The 19,422-nt window shown below is 42.2% G+C and overlaps 1 protein-coding gene across 1 annotated transcript in view; it reads left to right on the forward strand.

The window, feature by feature from the left end:
- LOC111230010 (small conductance calcium-activated potassium channel protein 2-like) overlaps positions 1-19,422 on the forward strand; it is a 41,343-nt gene that overhangs the window by 18,157 nt on the left and 3,764 nt on the right. Inside the window, exons 4-7 of the mRNA XM_022756540.1 lie at positions 4,608-4,904; positions 6,068-6,189; positions 7,656-7,797; positions 12,898-13,008. Coding sequence (XP_022612261.1) covers positions 4,608-4,904; positions 6,068-6,189; positions 7,656-7,797; positions 12,898-13,008 — 672 coding nt within the window. The remainder of the gene's footprint in view (positions 1-4,607; positions 4,905-6,067; positions 6,190-7,655; positions 7,798-12,897; positions 13,009-19,422) is intronic.

Consider the following 19,422-nt stretch of genomic DNA (forward strand, 5'->3'; position numbering starts at 1 on the left):
ACACACAGAGAAACTTTTACATACCTGACAACAAAAGGTTCTCTAAAACAAAAGGATTCATTTTAGTTGAGAAACTTGCAAGAAATCCAGACTTGAAAGGCAAAAATTGAATTGTTGTTTAAATTAATCAAATAGAAACTCTAAGAGAGTGTGTGAGAAAGAGATATTTCTCCAGTCCATTTGTGCACTTAAAGCATTAGCAAACTGTGTTATTCAGTTACTTTTGGAGGATTTTAGAAGTAATCATTGATCAAGAAGATCCCTCGCAGCCACTCAAATGCAGGCAAAATGGCTTTAGGAAAATAAAGTGAGCAGTCGTCTTCCATGAAGGGTTGTTAAAGTGAGCCTGCAGCCCTGAGACGTGCAATGCTTGGTCATTTCATGATGACATGTTCTGCAGATTCTGCATAATGTACATCTGCCCCGGGAAATATAATGGAAGAGGAAATGAGAGTGACATAAACAACAGCGGCCTCACTGTAGATGTGAAAGAACCATTTTACCCTCTTATTTCCAAGAAATGTTAATTTATCCGATGCCATTTGTGTCTCACTAGCCTCTGTCCATTTTTAGTGACAATCTGTCTTTTATATTTGCACTGAGCGAAAGAAATTCCTGGTCTCAAGACACCACCGGTGGAATCCTCTGTTCACTCTCTCACAGTTGCTGTTTTTAGAATTTTTTAGTGGCAAACTAGGCAACACTGCTCATGCACACGCCACAACCGTGAACCTTTCTTCATCTCTCGCACTTTCCAGCACTTCCTTTCCACTTCCACGACACCCTCTATCCCCTTTCTTTCCTGTCTCGACGGTGTAGAAACAGCCACAGGGGTGTTCCCTCGGAGCTGCAGTTACAGTCAAGGAAAGCGTGTTATCCACTCTGCATATTCACATATATCTGGGTGTGTGAATCTGGGTGTGTGTGTGTGTGTGTGTGTGTGTGTGTGTGTGTGGTTGGCTCACCCCAGTTATTTTCTGCCAGTGCCAGGGATTTCCATGCTGTAGGACCCAGACATTTCCCATAGGTGTGTAAAAGTAGTTCAGTGTTCACTCTGTCACCATCTCCTTCAGTGATTAGGGCTGTCCTCATCCCAGACTGAGGTTTAATCTTTTTCCCTCCCATTTTTTCTATTTTTTCTTTCTTTTTTTTTACGTCTGTGCTGCATTTGTCAAGGCCGTCTGGATGCGTGTGCATGTGTAAGCGTGCATGTGTGCAAAAATCTCCCTGCATGTCTCGTTTGCTCGCTTGGCAGAGTCTGGCCAGTGCTGCGTCTGGTTCCGTGATGAGAGACATCTGCAATCAGGGACTTAACACGATTACAAAGCTACGACGGCCAGGGGGACTAGAAGGGGTTGAGGCATGGATGGATGGATGGACGGCTGAGGAGGAAAGATGGAGGGGTGACAAACTCCTCCAGCAGGTTGCCAATGTAGCAGCTGGTGCAGGTGGGGTGGGTGGGGTGCTTCAGGTGGAGAGTGTCCTGTCAGACCTCACATCGTCACCTGTGAAGAGACCTCAGCCTATCTTTGGCACTGTCATTTTCACACATCTCTCCTTTTTTCTCCCTGTTTGTATCCCTTGTTCTCCCGCCGGCCTGCTGTTTGTTTTTTCCCTCTGAGTTTGCCCTCCTTATGTCCTGTCTGCTTTCTCTTCCATTCCCTTGTCCCTTGCCCTCTGCCCTGTGATGCCACATTTTGTTAAAATTAAGAAAATAACAGAGGGCACAATTTTTTTTTTCCGTGGTCTTACTCATGTTTCCCTATGGGCTTGTTCTTTATGTCTGAGTTTATTTAGCTTTGATGTTCTCTGACCTTACTCGCTGTTTCTCTCTTTATACAGTTGACGGGGTGTGTCTCTCTCTCTCTCACACAAACACAAACACACACACACATAGACAATCCCTACCTACTTTGCCTCTTCCCAACACCCCCTCTCCTCCCCACTCATTCCCTCCCTCTGTCCTGGTCATGCAGGGGCAGTGGCACTCACTCACTCCCATTGACAGATTACTTTCCTAATGGAATTTAATTATTTATCCCTTCCTCATGGCGATTTAGCCAGGAAAAGACCGACAGCAGGAGCGCGAGGGAGGACAGGACAGGAGGGGAGGGCGGAGGGAAGAGGAAGGGAGAGACGCTCATTTCCTCCAGTGGCAAGAAACTGGATCACCTCCGTTTTGATTTGGGGAGATGTCATTCAGAGAGAGAGAAGGAAGGGGAGTGAGGGATGTTAGAAGGAGGAAAAACAGAGAGGTAGACGGAGGCACGGCTGATGGAGCGACTCTGTCTCACTCACACACACACACACACACACACACACACACACACACACACACACTGGGAGAAATGAATGAACGATTTGCAGACAAAAAGCGTTGTCCTGAAAGTGTGAATGAATATACATGAAGTTTGGTTGCCCTACTCTCTGGCTCAAACAAACACACACACACACACGCACACATACAAATTTGTTTTTGTCTCTTAGGAGGACATTGCATTGAGCTGCATTAATTCCCTGGAGACTTAGCCTAACCTCGACCATAACCATAGATGCCTAACTCTAATCCTAACTCTAATTTAAACTGAAAAATTAGTATTAGTCCTGAATTTCAATGGTTTACCTTCTGGCAACCAGCTTTTTGTCCTCAAATGAGAGGTCAGTCCCGTAATGTGACAGTGCGAATAGATTTTTGTCCCCAAACTGTGAGCGCATATACACTCCCACACACATAAACCTTTGCACGTCTCTGCAGAGAACATGAGTGTTAGACGACCTGTGTTTCCTCTCTGTAGCTCTTCACTTGCTGTCACACACACACCTCTCCGTCTTTTTTCCTGTATCTCCTTTCTCTTTCTTCTTGCCTCGTCTCTAGCTGCTTTTCTCCCGTTTTGACTCTCTCGCTCTCCCCCTCTCTCCATCTCTCTCTCTCTCTCTCTCTATCTCTTGCTCTCTCGCTGGGGATCCTAATTAAGCTTGGCTGCTCTTTGATGTTGTCGCCTTGGCAACAGTCACCATGATGAGGCTGGGTCTGCACACTCTCTCTCAAACTCACTCAGGCATACACAAATACACACAAATACAGTACACACACACACACACACACACACACACTGAAATCATTAAAGAGTACAGCCAGTGTTTGACCCTTGGTTCAAATGATAGCTTACACAATGACTCAGGCATGTGCGTAGGCTACATACTGTATGTGTGTGTACACATGTTTGCATGTGTACACACATGTTAAAACAGCAGAACAAGGGAAACACATACATCCTGCTGAGCTAGGTATAGATAATGATGAACTATGTACGGTGTGTGTCCATAGGTGGCTGAGGAAGTGGCAGAGTGTCAGTCCTCCTTCATCATGCGGTGACCATTTGGCCACGACCCTTAGTGGCAGACTATCATGCTCGCTTGTTCTGACGTTTGACCTGTTATTGTATTTATGTTTTCCTAAATAAATGTTTGTGTGGGCTAAAAGCCCTTGAGATGAATCATGTGGTAAAGAGCAATTGTTAGTGCTGCCTGTTACTGGAGGCAGTACAGCATCTGGTAAACTTGGCCGATTTACAGCAGGGGAGTTCCTCATTTCTCTCACTGTGCCCGGCCTTTCTTTATAGTCTCTGTGTTAAGTTTCTCTCTTGCTTTAACTTTTTTTGTCCACTGCAAGAATATCCTATTAAGTCATTTTTGTTCATGTCCTAAAATTTAGATTTTTTTTTTTTTTATGAAAAAGTTCAAGCCATTTCTACACTGCAAGATTCCAACCTGTTGTCAAACCAACCGTGCAATTGTGTGATTTTTCTTGAGTTTTGTGAAGCATTATGTTTTATTTACTGACAAATTTTTAGAAAATTCTTGACACAAATTCTGAGTGCTAGAAACTTTTTCTTTCTTTGTTTCTTTTTTTTTTGCAGTGTCCTCCTCCTGATAGTTCCCCGTTCCTATCTTTATCTCTTCATTTCCTCTGCACTTCATCCATCTTTTTCCACCGCCCTCTCACTCTCTCATCAACCCCCCCACCCCTTGTTCCTGTCAGCACAGTCTGGAGGAGGGCCACTGTAATGAAACCTGCTCTTACCACTTCCTTATAACAGCGGCTTTAGCGACAATATCAAGAGTAACCACTGCAATTACGAACTACAAAATGTCAACATACAGGGAGGGAAAACTGCAATTAAAGTAACATTGTTAGGCGTGTGCTCATGAGCCTGGCAGAAATACCGGTGTAGTGGTCTTTTTTTAGTAAAATATTGTGATTGTCGTGATTAGGATCCTGTTTTAATCAAGAGTAACAGCTTAAGATGATTTGGCATCCTTGGTTTAATTTTAGTAAGACAAGAGTCGTAGGTTAGATGAAAATGAGCCAAAGTACTGTAAGGAGTAAGGATTACTGATTAGATGGATGGTGTTTTTCATCTCAGAAAAGAGACATTTACTCTAAATTGCCTCTGGTTCCTTTAATCATCACATCAGTCAGCTGTGCTGATGAGTGGACTGTGCCAGCAGTGGATCATGATGAGAAGTAAGCACAGCACTGCTTTAAAAACAAGTGTAACTCCTCTCCTCTCTTAACTCTCCTCATGTCCTTCCTGTCCCTGCAGCTGTTTGTCATCGACAACGGAGCGGATGACTGGCGCATCGCCATGACGATGGAGAGGGTCCTGCTGATTGCGCTGGAGCTGCTGGTGTCCGCGGTGCATCCAGTGCCCGGGGACTTTAAGTTTCAGTGGCGGGCGCGGCTGGCCTTCTCGTATGCGCCGTCGCAGGCCGAGGCCGACCTGGACATGGTGTTGAGCGTGCCCATGTTTCTGCGCCTTTACCTCATCGCCAGAGTCATGCTTCTGCACAGTAAACTCTTCACCGACGCCTCCTCCAGGAGTATAGGTGCCCTAAATAAGGTCAGCAGGCTTTTGTGCTTGCGGATGTGTGTCTATGAAGTATGCATTCAAGAGTGTGGTTGTTAAAGGTTTAGCTGGAAAGAGGTGAGGCAGTTGTAATGGTATCGAGGTCAAGAGCTCTCTCCTCTGAATTAAATCTGTGTCCGTGATGTCCCTTTCATCCCTGCCCTCTATCTCTCTAACTATCTCAAGTCTTTCCTGCCGCTCCGGCCTTCCAGTCACCCTGTTCCTTTTTATCTACCAATTCAAATACCTTTCCTCTCCTTTTGTTATCACTCTGCATATAGACTTAGATGTAAGCTATGGTGGATCTTTCATAATACAATATGAGATGGGAGCATGAAATGGGAACAAGATATTGCATACGGCTCAAATGGGCCATGAAAACAAAGGACTAGAATGAGATTGCAAAACTAGTGCGGAGAAACATGCACAAGCCATGCAATAAATGATTGGTGCCAGGTTTGTAATGACTTTAAACGATAAACATTACTGTAAAATCAGGAAGAGGAGATGTAGCGCATGTTGGAAATATGCAAACTACGAGGAGCAGGACAGCAGGACAGCGGGAGAGATGGACTGGATGTTAGATGAGTAATTTAGCAGTTTGCGAGTGTATCTGCGATGGCACTATTCTGACCCTCAGGCTACAGTGACGGAGGGAGGAGGTGAAGCTGCCATTGAAGTGCGGCTCTTACATGACAACTCATTTATCAGCTGCTTAACCCTTCCAGGGCTAAATTTGCTCTCAGATGATCCATTTGCCTGAAGTTGATGGTCTGCCTCTTATTGACGAATGAACCACAGATTTAAAAAAAAAAAAAAACTTCACTAAAATAGGCCAATTACTTTAAGACACTGTATAACTTGACCCGAGTCAGAGGCCGAGCCCCGATCTCGACTCCAATTACAGCGGAGATTCTCCGAGAGCGGTCACTATCAAAAGCTACTCTGAAGACTAATTAATAAAACATCAAGCCTGTGTGGGAAACTGCGCACAGGGTGAGGTTTCACAGCTACACAATACTGACCCTTGAAAAAAATGTGTATTACAATGACATTGGCTCTGCTATACTGACTGTGTATGTGTGTGTGTGTGTGTGTGTGTGTGTGTGTGTGTGTGTGTGTGTGTGTGTGTGTGTGTGTGTGTAAATGTATTTCAGGTGCATTTTAACACACGGTTTGTAATGAAAACCCTCATGACTATCTGCCCTGGGACGGTGCTGCTGGTCTTCAGCATCTCTCTGTGGATCATTGCTGCCTGGACCGTGCGAGTGTGTGAGAGGTCAGTACCAAAGCTGGTCCATTTGGCTGTGTGTGTTTATTGCGCGTGTGTGCATGAGATAGAGTGTTGGACTGTGATTGGATGAGGATTTCAACCCAGCAATCAAATTCAATTGGCAGGAAATATAATCTGGGACATGTGTGCAAGATAATCCATCGTTAGACTTCAATTTATGAGGCTTTCACACCAGTTGTACACTTCATTTGATCCAGGCGATGGAGTTGTTTCTTAGTTTGTCCGTTTTGTCTGACAAAAAAAATAAAGAATAATATCAATATAATAGTTAACACTTTATTTTACCCACCTTACCCCACGACCTCAGCATTTAGGAGCAGTATACAAACACTTGTGAGGCACTATAGTTCAGTTGTAAGCAGATATAAAGACATTAATAGTTAGCTCATCAACTGCTATACATTGTCTGACAACGCATTTGTAACTGGTCAAACACAGGTTGACATAGTTCATCAAACAGTATGTCCTTGTGGGACATATACTGCGTATACTTAATTTTCTTAATGGAGAAAAGATATCTTACATTTGTTACCTGGTGCAGCACAAGTTTCAAGATGCATACTCTCCTCTGCTGATGAGAAATCAGCTGACCTACAGCAGATAACATTATATAACACTTCAGTAGGTACATATTGTACTTACTTAAATAATTATCTGCTGTAGCCATATGACTGTACACACTAGTGTTTTATTGGCCAAAGCAGATGCTTTAAAATGAAATGGTTATTGACGAAGACTGTTGTAAACTGTAAATCAAATTGTCCAGTTACAGTCAAAGGCTACTAAACAGACATTTTAAGTTATGTCACTTTATTGATCTACCATCAAGTGGAAAGTGAAACGTGACCATCCCTTTTGATGTCTTGAAATGCTTTTGGATACAATAAAGGAAAAATGGGAAAATGTCCGTTGGTTAATAAACTTCGTTAAAGGCATCATTGCCCGGCTGCTGGGAAGCTGTTGTTTGGTCCACATCCAGCTTTAATTGACATTTCCTCTCCTCTCCAAACCAAATTAACGAAGGAAAAAAACACATACAATTCAATTAAACTGCTTCAAACAAGGTGCAAATTTGAGAATTTGGAGAGCGTGTCCCCTCAGGCAGGAGAGTAGAGAGCTCAGAGCAAATATATCTATCGCTAACATCCAGGGCTAAAATTTGCGTTTGTCTGTTGAATTAGTTTTTCAGAAAACAACTTTGTTTCAAATATGCACCAGGATTGGTTGCTATGGTAACAGTGTTGTGCGTAGGGCAGAAATGATGGAGGCAAGAGCTGCAGTTATGTGTTATGTTCTGTGTCAGGCAAAATTGCACGACACGTGTTTGAGGTTTGACGCCCACATTTGCAGACAGGACCGCTCGGCCAGTTATGTTTTTTTTGTTTATTATTGTTATTATTTATATCTTTTACTATTGACTGACTTTATCCTCTGAACATGTTTGCTTTTAGGTACCACGATGCCCAGGATGTGACCAGTAACTTCCTGGGAGCCATGTGGCTTATCTCCATCACTTTCTTGTCCATCGGCTATGGAGACATGGTTCCTCACACCTACTGTGGCAAAGGAGTCTGTCTGCTCACAGGAATCATGGTCAGTACAGCTCCTCCCTCTATTGCCCTCTTTTTCTATCTCTCCCTCCCCGTGGCGTTGTCCTCGCCTCGTTCAAAGGTCAGCAGATTAGAGAGCATGCTGTCATTTGCAAGAGAAATTCTGCCATTTGTTTAATTTGGGCAATCCTCTCTGAATTAGCCTGCATCTGTGCTTCTGTGTGTTTTTGGTGTGTAGGCGTGCAAACAAGAGAACATTAGTGGTTTTGTGATTCTGTGTGTGTGTGTGTGTGTGTTTGTGTTTGTGTGTGTGTGTGTGTGTGTGTGTGTGTGTGTGTTTATCTATGCGTGTTATTCCTTTGTCTGTCCTCATTGCATAATGAAGGTCCCACCTTTCAGTGTGCCATGTCCTCCCACTCTTAGTTTCTCTCTTTTTCCTCTCCGTCTTTCATTTTATTCTGTACCACTATCCACCTATCTCTCTTTCTGTCTCTCTTTCTATTTATCCCTCTATCTCTCTTTTCCTCTCTGTCCGTCTCTCCTTCCCTGAGGCCATGTGTTTATTTCTATTTTCTATCTACCCTCCATCTGTTAGCATCAGTGTTTAAGCTGGCGACTGCTCCTCTATTTGCTTCACTTCACAGGTGTTCTTCCCTCCTCAAACTATTTCTCACTGCTTTGTCATTCTGTCGTTGTTCATCTTCATCTTTCTCCTTTCTAGCTTCTTTTTGTTTAAAGCACAAGTCTTTGAAAATTTGACAAATTGGTCAACTCATTAAGTGATATGAGTGTAGACTCTCCGCTTCTTTCCCATGCTATCACTTTAATACCCTTCTGAATGATTGGGGGCAATTAGTTTCTTCAAATGCAAGAAAATTAGACTTTTTAATAGCTCTACAGCTAAATGTCAAGTAATCCTAAATTAAATGTGCTAATAAGTATGCTGGCTTTTGTTGAAGGTCACAAAAGAAAAAACAAGACTCAAAAATAACATGCTACCTGGGAATGCTTACCTCCTAGGACACAGTGTGCCACATGTTTTATGTTGCCAAAGGGGAGAGTACGGTGAGTAATAGAGGACAAGTGTGCAGCTAAAAAGCTGAAACACGAAGCACTGCAGAGTGGGTGCTCACCTGAGATTGGGATGTTACAGTTTTTTTTAACAAATTATATAATAACATTACTTTTCTGAATTACAGATGTATGCAATGCACACAAAAGCACCACATTCTCAATGTGTCCAAATGGCATTCATTCACAAAGAGGAGGGAACCTGGATATGAAATTTCAAATTTTTCATTAAATGAATTATGGCAAGAATGCCATTTTTTGTTCGTTTTATGTTTTAAAAAACTAAGGGAGCCAGAAAAGAATTCCAGTAGCATAGTTGAGCTTTGTTGAATGGATTATAAAATAAAGGTAGTGGGTTCATACAAAGGAAGAGCGGCACAGCACTTCCCACTCTAAACAGTGTTCAGATGAGTCCAGATGCATGTTAAGATGTGATAATGTGACCAATGGTTGAGTGATTTTAAAATCCTGAATTGTGTTAGTATCGTCAAGAAAATAAGATAATAAGCTGGTAAAATTTCTAAATTTTATTATTAATAGTCTTCTGTATTACATTTATACGCTTGCATGTTTGCTAGTTTTTCCACTTGAGTTGAGTATGTTTTCTAAAGCGCCCCTGAGGTCAAGCAGCACCGACCTTGGCTGAATATTGAAGCCAGTGAGATGCTATTTCATGACAGCTGGATGATGGTTCAAGAAAACCCAAGAGAGGGACAACAACATCAGAACTCACTCATTCACCTTTTCCTTTAGTTCCTCTGATGTTTATATCTGTGGTGTTTTGAAAATTATATTTCTCACTAGTTTAAACTTAAACTTAAAACTTCCCCAAAACTCCCAAAACATACATGTGTGTTATTTCATCTTCTCTCTGTCCAGCCTCTCTGCATTTGCCAGCTCACCTACTTTCTTAACTGTATTAGTGTGAATAAACATGCACTTTCACAAAGACACACATAAACCCCCAATTTGCCCGGTGAATCATCCAATCAGTGTTTTAGTGTTTAGAGTGCAACTCTCATTGAAATGTTAACACACACAAAGACACAAAACAGGGGGTGGATACACAGTCGTCCCAAGCCCACTGCTGCAGACTGCATCCTCCACACAACGCTGACACAGAGCTTGACATACACTCTTAGTATGACTCCCACACACACTCTCCTCCCCTGTCACTACACACAAACACACTCTCGCTACACTCTTCAGAGTGTTCAGAGTGGTTTATTTTCGTTGATCATCAGAGAAGGAGCGAGGCTGCAGGTAGAAAGAGAAAGGTGACGTATGCCGTTCGTGAGGGAGAGCGGGCGCGGCAGGTCGTGGGAAAACAGCGTGGAGGTGAAAGTGAAAAGAAGATTTTTTTTTTTTTAAAAAAAGGACAGATTGGTGCAGGGGTGACAGGTGACAGAACAGGATATTATTTTTTGTCTTTGTTGAGAATTACTGTAATGAGTTTCTATAGGAGAAATTCTCCCCCCGTTGTTACTATGACAACACATGAAGGCCAACAGTGTTGGATTATACCACTGCCCTGAGGCTACCTGGGGGTGTGCCAGGTGTTAGTGTGTATATGTGCATGCTTTCATGTGTCTGTGTGGGTAGGTGGATTGTGGTAGGGTAGACTACTATGTTTAAATACAGGCAGCCTGTATGTTGTCTAATATAAAGCAAATCACATATTTCAATTCATGTGTGTGTGCATGTGTATCATTTGCACTTGTATTTTCATTCATGCATTTTGTTATGAATGGTAACACTATATTTTAACTATTTAGCATCTATAAGAAGCATATAAACTCTCAATCAGTGGTTTATAAGAATACATGTGGTTGTACATATAAGTGTTGATTAATGTAGTTGTCAACAGCTAAAACTCCCCTGTGGACACCCATAAGTGGAGGCTGCTATATAAACAGATGACAGATGACAATATGGTAAAACATTGCTGCTATAATGATGCAAAATGTGTGTTCATAGGAGAAGTTACAGTTGTTGGCAAATACTTCAATTGTCCTCCTGTCTGTGTACAGCTACTGTTATTTATGTTCCGTTCTGTTTAGAAATGCTAAATGGGGGGTTTAAAGTAAAGCGTTACCGTATGAATGTGTGTTTGTGTTTTTGTTCCATTTCCTACAGCTTCTTGTGATTCTGGATCAGTCGTCAGGTTAAAGAGATGCAGAGTAGCTACAATTTCAGACCTTTTTGTGCTCTTTCTGCCTGTAAGTGCTTGTTTTGTGCACACTAATTGAGCAAAGGAATCTTTTTTTATGCTGTAACGTCTTCCCCTCTTTTCCTCTACATCTTCCTACTGTTGGTAAACCGTTTTCCCCTGTTCTTTTGCATGAAACTAAAAGATGCAGTTTTTACCTGGAGTGTGTGGATATTACACAGAAGCACAGATATAGGTGAACCCCCCTTTTTCCGACAGCTAGGTAGATGGCTGCGCTGAAGTGGAGGGAGCGAGGGAAACACCCAGGCGTATGAAACAAATCACAGCAGCACAGCCATCATCAGCCGTGTCACTTTGTGGAAACCCTGCTGGAATCAGATGAAGGCGGGCGTATACGCAAACAAACTATCATATACACACACACACACACACACACATGCACACACTCCCTAGTACATGCATGTACATATACACAAGCCTACCTTGACAAACCTATCAGCGCCCCACTGTTTCTGACCGAGGAGGACAATTTTGAACACACCGGCAAACAAAACACACACACACACACAGCTGGGTACATGCACAAGGAACTGCACATGTACATACTGTTCCGTAGCAGTTCATAGAGGTCTCTTTTCCCTAAAGTACAGACATGTATGAATGTTCGAAGGGTTTTCCATCGGCTCTCATCATATTTTATTCATAGTTTTTGAATAAACACAAATAGAGTGGATGAGTGTATAGACGTGGGCACTAATGCCTGTTTGTGCGTTACATTTTACTGAACCCAGCCAAAGTTATTTTTGGCAAACCTGTCTTATCATTCAAGAGTGTGCACGATGAAGTCTTGGCTATTTCCTACATGCTTGAAAATGTTGCATGCTCCTTCGCTCTCGCTCACGCTCTCTAACTATGTTCCTCCCCTTATATCTCTCCCTCTCTCTCCCACTGTGAGTTGCACAAACTCACAAGCAGAGAGGAAGCGCACTCATACATTTTCATTAAACACTCTTAATCTTAATTCATTACTTATCAGATATGTGACCTCATTAACATTGCCTTCTTCTCCATCTTTCTCTCCTCCTATTCCATGCACACGCCCTCGCCTCCTGCACTCATCCCTCCTTCCATGTTTCCTTCATTCCCCATTTATATTTACTCATAGCTCTTCACTCTCTTTATCTTTTCTTCCCCTCTCCCTTTTTTTTCTCTCGGTGCCTGCCCCTTCAGAGGAACCTGTGAGCACTCAACAGCCCCATTGAAAACAGTGTCTAATCTGAAAGTTAATTAAGTCTGCCTTCCTCCCCGTGTTCCTGCTCCTCTTCTCCTCTCAAGCATGTCTTTCTGGTTGAGAGACTACTGTCACTCTCTCCCAAATGAATTTGCCATATGTCTCATGTGGGTCAAGCTGGAATGTGGACGAACCGATCTGTGTTTTACACTTTTACACTAACTGCAGACCTCAAACCTCCGGTGACAGGAGGAAGACTGACACCATGTAATTCAGATTGACAGTATGTAATTAAATGAAATGAGGGAGTGTCAATCTTTCATGTGTTTTTGTATCTATAAGGGGCATATTTTCAGCTACATATAGAGGCAATATAGAAGGGATCTCACACCAGATGGATTGGAAGTGAAAATAGACTTGGCTTGTCTCTTAACATGAGGAAATGTGGTTCTGGAACGGAGCTATCCCTCCTAATCCTCTCCTCTCTCCCTTTCACTTCTCCTTCTGTCGCGCGGCTCCCTTCCTCATATTTGTCCTCGCTCCCTTCAATCATCTGGGCTAATTCCGCGGCCAAAAGCCACCGATTTACCAATTCCTCCTCTGTACTGACTGACTCAGTGCTCTCTTCTCTCATCCTCCTCCCTCCCTCTCTCCCTCCCTCCTTCTCTCAGGGTGCGGGCTGTACAGCTCTGGTGGTTGCCGTGGTAGCGAGGAAGCTGGAGCTGACCAAGGCCGAGAAACACGTACACAACTTCATGATGGACACGCAACTCACCAAGCGGGTGTGTAAAGGCTTGTGTGGTGTCGGTGGTGTGAATGAGAATGTCGTACTGTTGCAGAAATAAAGCAAAACTATAATTTGTAAAAGAAATTGCACATTCTAATTGGGGCCTCATACAGAGCTGTAATTTTTAAAAGTCCAGCATTAATGTATGAGCGTTCTTTCGGGGGATTTTGCACTACAGGTTAGGATTTCTTCTGGTTTTGGAGAAAAGGTGGTTGAGAGCCCGGTTAAATGGCTTGTCCTTTTACTGCCCCTCCTTCACCCTCCCCAACTAGTACATCACAGTGTCACCGTGTTTTGTTGTGACAGAGTGCCATGTTATTTGAGTGAGTGAAGGCAATAAAAGGTCATTTCTTTCTCGCTCTCCCTGTTCTGCTCCCTCATTTACAGTCTCTCTCTTTCTTTCTGTCTCCAATCTTTTTCTTCGAACTTGGCCATCCCTCCTCTCTCCCACCTCCCCTCTCCTCTGACATTTGTCTCTCTTACAGTAAATCCCTTTCCCTCTCTTTCTCTCTTTCTATCCGTCATCTTCTCTCCTCTCCTTCCTCTTTTTCCCCTCCTCCTTTTCCTTGCCACCTCCCCTCCTCCTTCCCTCCATCTCTCACTCCCTCCCTCCTCCAGTTCTTTTCAATTTTTCATACAGTTGAAAGACCCAAGTTTTAAAAATAGCTCCCATATCAAATATGTAGGGTACATTATGGCAGCAGGATATCTGGGTGACTGAACGGGGTTGGGTGATCAATAATTTCAGCATGGATAAAATATCGACAAAGGAGCCAGATCACTCTGTCTCTATTGGAGCCAGGCTCTCACCTCATCTTCCTGCAAACTCTGGCCAGGTCAGCCAGAGGGTGTTTTCACAAGACATTTAACACCTCTAACCGTGTGTGTGTGTGTGTGTGTGTGTGTGTGTGTGTGTGTGTGTGTGTGTGTGTGTGTGTGTGTGTGTGTGTGTGTGTGTCTGTGTCTGGAATCCCAGTGTTTTTGTCTGACGTACTAACAATTTAAAGGATTTTAAACTTGATATTATTTAACACTATCAATTATACAAAAGTTGTTACAATTATTTTTTAATGTAAGACATAATGATCTTGGAATTGTCATATTCAGCCATTGTCTCTTTATATTTTTTATTTTTTTTATTTTTTTGCAACATGGGTCTAGGGAGGGCAGTGTCTGCCTGTCAGGCTGTCTGTCGACTAATTTGGTCCAGACTGAAATATCTCAGCAACTACTGGATAGCTAGCCATGATATTTTTGTAAAGATATTTGTGGTCAGCAGAGCATGAATCCTAATGACTTTGGTTGTCGCCATATACCATCTTCACATCAGCATGTTAGCATTACAAAACGTAGTCACACTGATTCTAAAAAATATGTCCATCACATCTGTGTTTCCAGATTTGACTCAGTTATGACTCCGATCTTTACACAAATCTCAAGAATCAGGTGCTAAGACTTTTAAAGTAGTCGACCGCAATTTGAAAACCTCTTGAATATAGCCAAACCTTTTGTAGGTGGAAATCAACCTGATGGATGGATGGATGGATGGATGGATGGATGGATGGATGGATGGATGGATGGATGGATATCACCCTCACCCAAATCAAGTTTTACCCACCCAATTAAAGATAAAGTAGCCTAAGTGGGCAAAAAACCCAATCTGTGCTGTGCAGTTGTGTTATCATAGATGGTTATTGTGTATTGTGACTGTAAAGTAAACTAAAGACCAGCCTAAACTAATTTTATTTTGCTGTTAAATACACATATTGACATGTATATATTTTAAATCCAATCAGTTTTTTTTTCAAATTAGCTGAGCTAGCTCACAACCTTTCCACTGACCCCTTGGGAATCACCGGAATTCTAGAAATTCACATCATGTTCTTTAAGTATTTAATTTGTAAAGGGAAAATTATATTTTTTGTAACTTAAAGTCATTGCAATGCAATTCCATTTATTATAATATATATTTATATATATATATGAAACTGATGCTCTTGACATGTTATCAGCCCTTGAATAGAGAAAAAAACGGATGCCATAAATCTTTCAGTGAATTTATTCCCCAATCCATAAAATCACAATCTTATCAAAGACAGTCATCAAGTAAAGGAAGTGCCATTCAGCACTTTCATTCAACAGCGTGCTGCTTGGTGACATTCGCTTCAAAGGGTCTTGGGTTTATGCAGTGGTGATTATCTCCTGCCCTCTATTACTGAGAGACCAATACTTGACGCTGTTGTATGTACATTGATTTACATGGCTTGGACCATTCTCTGCCATATCTTCATAACAAGAGAATACAATCACTTAAGGCTTTAGAATGAATAATGCAACGATAGACTCTATATCCTGCCATCATCATATGTGCACACACACACACACCTGCACATGAATAGACAGAAAAGCACACACACACACTGATTTTCTACTTCAGTGAAATGGTGTTTCCTTCCCTTTGAAGAAGAATGTCATTTAAATGCCAATCAGTGAAGCTGTTAGCCAGTGGACTGTCTTTCTAGTATCTTATCTTATCTCTACACATGTGGTGTGTAAAAAAAAAAAAAAAAAAAAAAGAAAGAAAAGAGGAGGTGGGTGTTGTTGCCCACCAGCGCCTAAAGAGTGCAGAGCCAGACTGATAAATCTGCAAGCAAACTAACTTCTAAAGCACACAGCAAAATAAACTTTTCCTCAGACATCCGTGTACCACACAGATCATTTGTAGTCCAAATGTGTGTGGTACTTTTGACACTGTCTGACACATACTTCAACATACTTCAAAATATATTCACTTTATATCATTTTAGTCTTCTCCACTTTCATCCTTGGCTCACATTTTCAGACACATCCGACAAGACTGAAGTTGAAATCCTGAAATCTTGTGTGGCGCAGACCGAATAACCTTATCAGGGGAGGATGATGTGCTTTAAAGACATCGTTTCGAAGTTCAATGCACAGGGTTAATTTTCATGCAGAGTTCACTGAAGTGCAGTGTTCCTCTCCCTTTGATAGGATTAACACGGATGTTAATTAAATAACAGTTAACATAGCCCCTATAAGTCGACCATGTGTGTGAGGTTTAATTGCTCATGTTTGATGCCAGGGCTTGTTGTCCTGATGCAGAGTGTTTAAAGGTGTGTTTAAAAGGCTGGCACCCCGGTTGCAGTTTACTGTTTCTCCATGCAGAAGTACTGGTTAATTCAGAGCTCTGCTGGAAGTCCATCTGGCCAGAATATTGGGCAGCACATTCACAGAGCGCTCTCGACACTGAAAAAGCAGGACACACTTACTGTAGGCGCTAAGTCGGTGCAGTGGAGTGGTGTCTCTTTCCTTTTTGACGGCACTATGATGTCAATTAAATGCCACTCATTGAAGCAGTAAGCCTATTGACTGTGTGAATACGGCTGGCAGAGTCTGTTTCTGAGGTCAGTGCTTTTATTTCAAGCGTTTTAAAATGTGTTGCAAGAGTTGAAAACGTTAGGTCTTTCTATAAATTTGCACTCTGAATGTGTATTCTGCCTCCACGTTCGACCATTGGTTAATTCCGAGCACTTTCAGAAGTCCCTGTGGCATATTCAGAGCTTCGCCCTCTCTGATTATTCAGAGTGCACTCTGGGCTCTGGCCAAGGAGGAGGTGCTGCAATGCCTTCCAATGTTTACACCACCAGCCAAATGGGAGCAATCTAACCCCCGAAGATTTCTCCTTAGCTAGCTTTCACCCCACGCAGTAAAAATAACTCCTCTTCTGACAGCCTTTTAATTCACACGCAAACCAGATGGATCCTTATTAGTGTAGACGTATTGTGACAGTGACAAAAATTTATTTGACACACAATGGATGCATTTACACGTCTCTGATGCTTTTCACTTGTTACCAATTGAACCTGAGTGTACTCTTCCCTTTAACGGAGCAGTGTCTGAATTCATGAAGATTTTCCATGGTGTGCTGTGGGTGTTGTGTAGCAAATAACCTCATTCAGGAGACAAAATATGTATAAAACCACCAGTGGAAGCCGATTATTATTTAAATTCTAAGAAATTTTGTGTGAATCCTCTTTAATGTGTTTGATCCTTGAGTGAAACCCTCAGTTTTTGCTTCAGACGTTAGTACGGTGATTTTTGTTCTTTTGTTTGTGTGCATTCATGGATATGTGGCCATGTTTGTCTGTCTGCCTGTGTGTGTGTGTGTGTGTGTGTGTGTGTGTGTGTGTGTGCGCGTGTGTGCGTGCGTGCGTGCATGTTTGTGTGTGAGAGACTTGTCTCTTCCCTTTGTCACCACGCCTGTGAGTGGAAGGTCAGAGCAGGTAAGGCCGCGTGACGCCGTGGCACATGGGTGAGGTGAGAGGTTGTTGCCAAGGTAATTGGCCTGTTTGTTTATGTTCTCTGCTCTTCTGGAAAACACCATTGTATCTCTAGCACCACAGTGCATAATTACTAATTGCATACACAGGTCGTTAAGGCCCTACTGGGTTGGGAGGGTCAGGCGCCTCTGCTTTTTCTCTGATGTTAGAAAAACATTTCCATCCCTATGAAAAATGAAGCAAAAACAATCCAGGTTTTTTGGGGTTTTTTTTTTTTTTATCATTTTTTTCAGTCCAAACATAAAATGATGTTTCAGCATTCATTCTTATTTTTTACACTATGATATCAACATTTATATATCTGAGTTCATGCTTATTTGAAAAAAAAAAGTTTATTATGGTACTGTTATAATTAGTACTAGTATCTGTAATGTCTGTAATGACCTGTTATATAATATATAAAAATATTTCTGTTTCTACTGATTGATTTGTTCTCCACAATATGTCATCAACTGCCCAACATGATGAGATGTGGAAACCCCTTGTCTTAACAGATTTCACATGTACCTGGCATAAGGTGTGCATGTAGGGGGAGCAGCCAGAGCAGCTCTTTGACCCAAACCAGCCATATGGCACCAACATGGTTGCCCAAGTACATGCCATATGGTCCAGGAACGGTTGCTGCTGCTGTCGTTTGGCTTCTCGTGGAGTATTCTTAGCAGTCCATGTTGGGTCTTTTATTTCTGTTAATGGAGTTTGCCGTCTTTGCCTCTAGTTTCTACATCAACTCCCAGGTGGAGAGTGGAAGTAAAATCAAGAGTGTGGTGCAGGGGAATTAACTGTAAAATACAAACAGTCCGGCATTATCGCTCCCTGTTATTTACATGTGAAACAGTTTCGAAGATTTAAATGAAGGGCGAAGCTTTAGCGTCGTCTAATTAAATGGCCTGAAGAGGTGTAACAGGCTCACTGTGCACAGCTGGACAGATGTTAGAAGTTTGTGTGAAAACTTACACGAGTGAGCCGGCCCGACAGACACAACATGCCATCATCCATCATGTTTCACTCACCCTGCAGTGATTAATCAGCGGATAAATAGGATTTGACATATCAATTTACCAATGGGCCTGTAGATATGAGGGGTATTAAATGTGCTCTTCAGTAACCTGGCCTGTGATTAAAACTAGAGGAACTGTGTTTTGTTCAAACATAATCCAGACAAATTAACTCTTTACTCACTGTCACTGGTTCCAAGTATCCTTTCCAACAATTTATGCAATTTATGAAATTTGAATTTCATGTTATAACGTTTATCTAAAAAAAAATGCAACACTGCCATCAAGATATTAACAGTGATGTTGACATTCGTGCCTGTAGGCCCACTGCCAACATGTCATGGTTGTGATGCCTCTGTAGGGTCTTTGCAGCTCTGTCAGTGCCTGTCTTTGCTACATGGATGGGAGTTCTGTAATCCTATTGATACACACTGGGGTATGAGCCTCAGAGGAACATGGGATAGTAGAGTTTACCTCATACTGCAACCCTAGACTTACTTCCAAATCCCATTTGTCATGGCTTTTGAATGAAACATGAATATTTTTCTTTTAGTTTATTCACATGAGATTTACATACTATGTCTTATCAGCAAACACACTGTATAAAGGTTAAGAATTAATAGAATTTGTGATGCTGAACTGTCATTAAGATTGATTGGTATTATAGCAAGTTAGCTGTATGACTCAAGCTCCTGGAGGGGCCTTATATATTACCTACATTATGTTAGATTATCACTTTTTGGTTTGACTTCCTCTGTGTCATTGAAAACACATCTGCAAGACCCAGGGCCTCCTACTCTTCATCTGTAGCCAATAGTGTGTGTATGTCTGCATGTGTGTATGTGTAGGCGTGTATGTGTGTGAGCAGTCCTTGACTGCGGTGGATGGGTGCTGATTAGCCAAGCTGCTGGGGTCTTTTGTGCTCCTCAGACGGGGGTATAATTGTTCTTTGTTCAGTGCTCAGCATCTCTTTGAAGTCTCTCATTCAATTTATGTCCTTAGAGATTCTCTCTCCCTTCTCCCTTTCTATGGTATCCACCCGCGCTTTCTGCG

Source organism: Seriola dumerili, unplaced genomic scaffold (assembly GCF_002260705.1).
Source record: "Seriola dumerili isolate Sdu_G_001 unplaced genomic scaffold, Sdu_1.0 BDQW01000258.1, whole genome shotgun sequence".
Taxonomy (NCBI): Eukaryota; Metazoa; Chordata; class Actinopteri; order Carangiformes; family Carangidae; genus Seriola; species Seriola dumerili.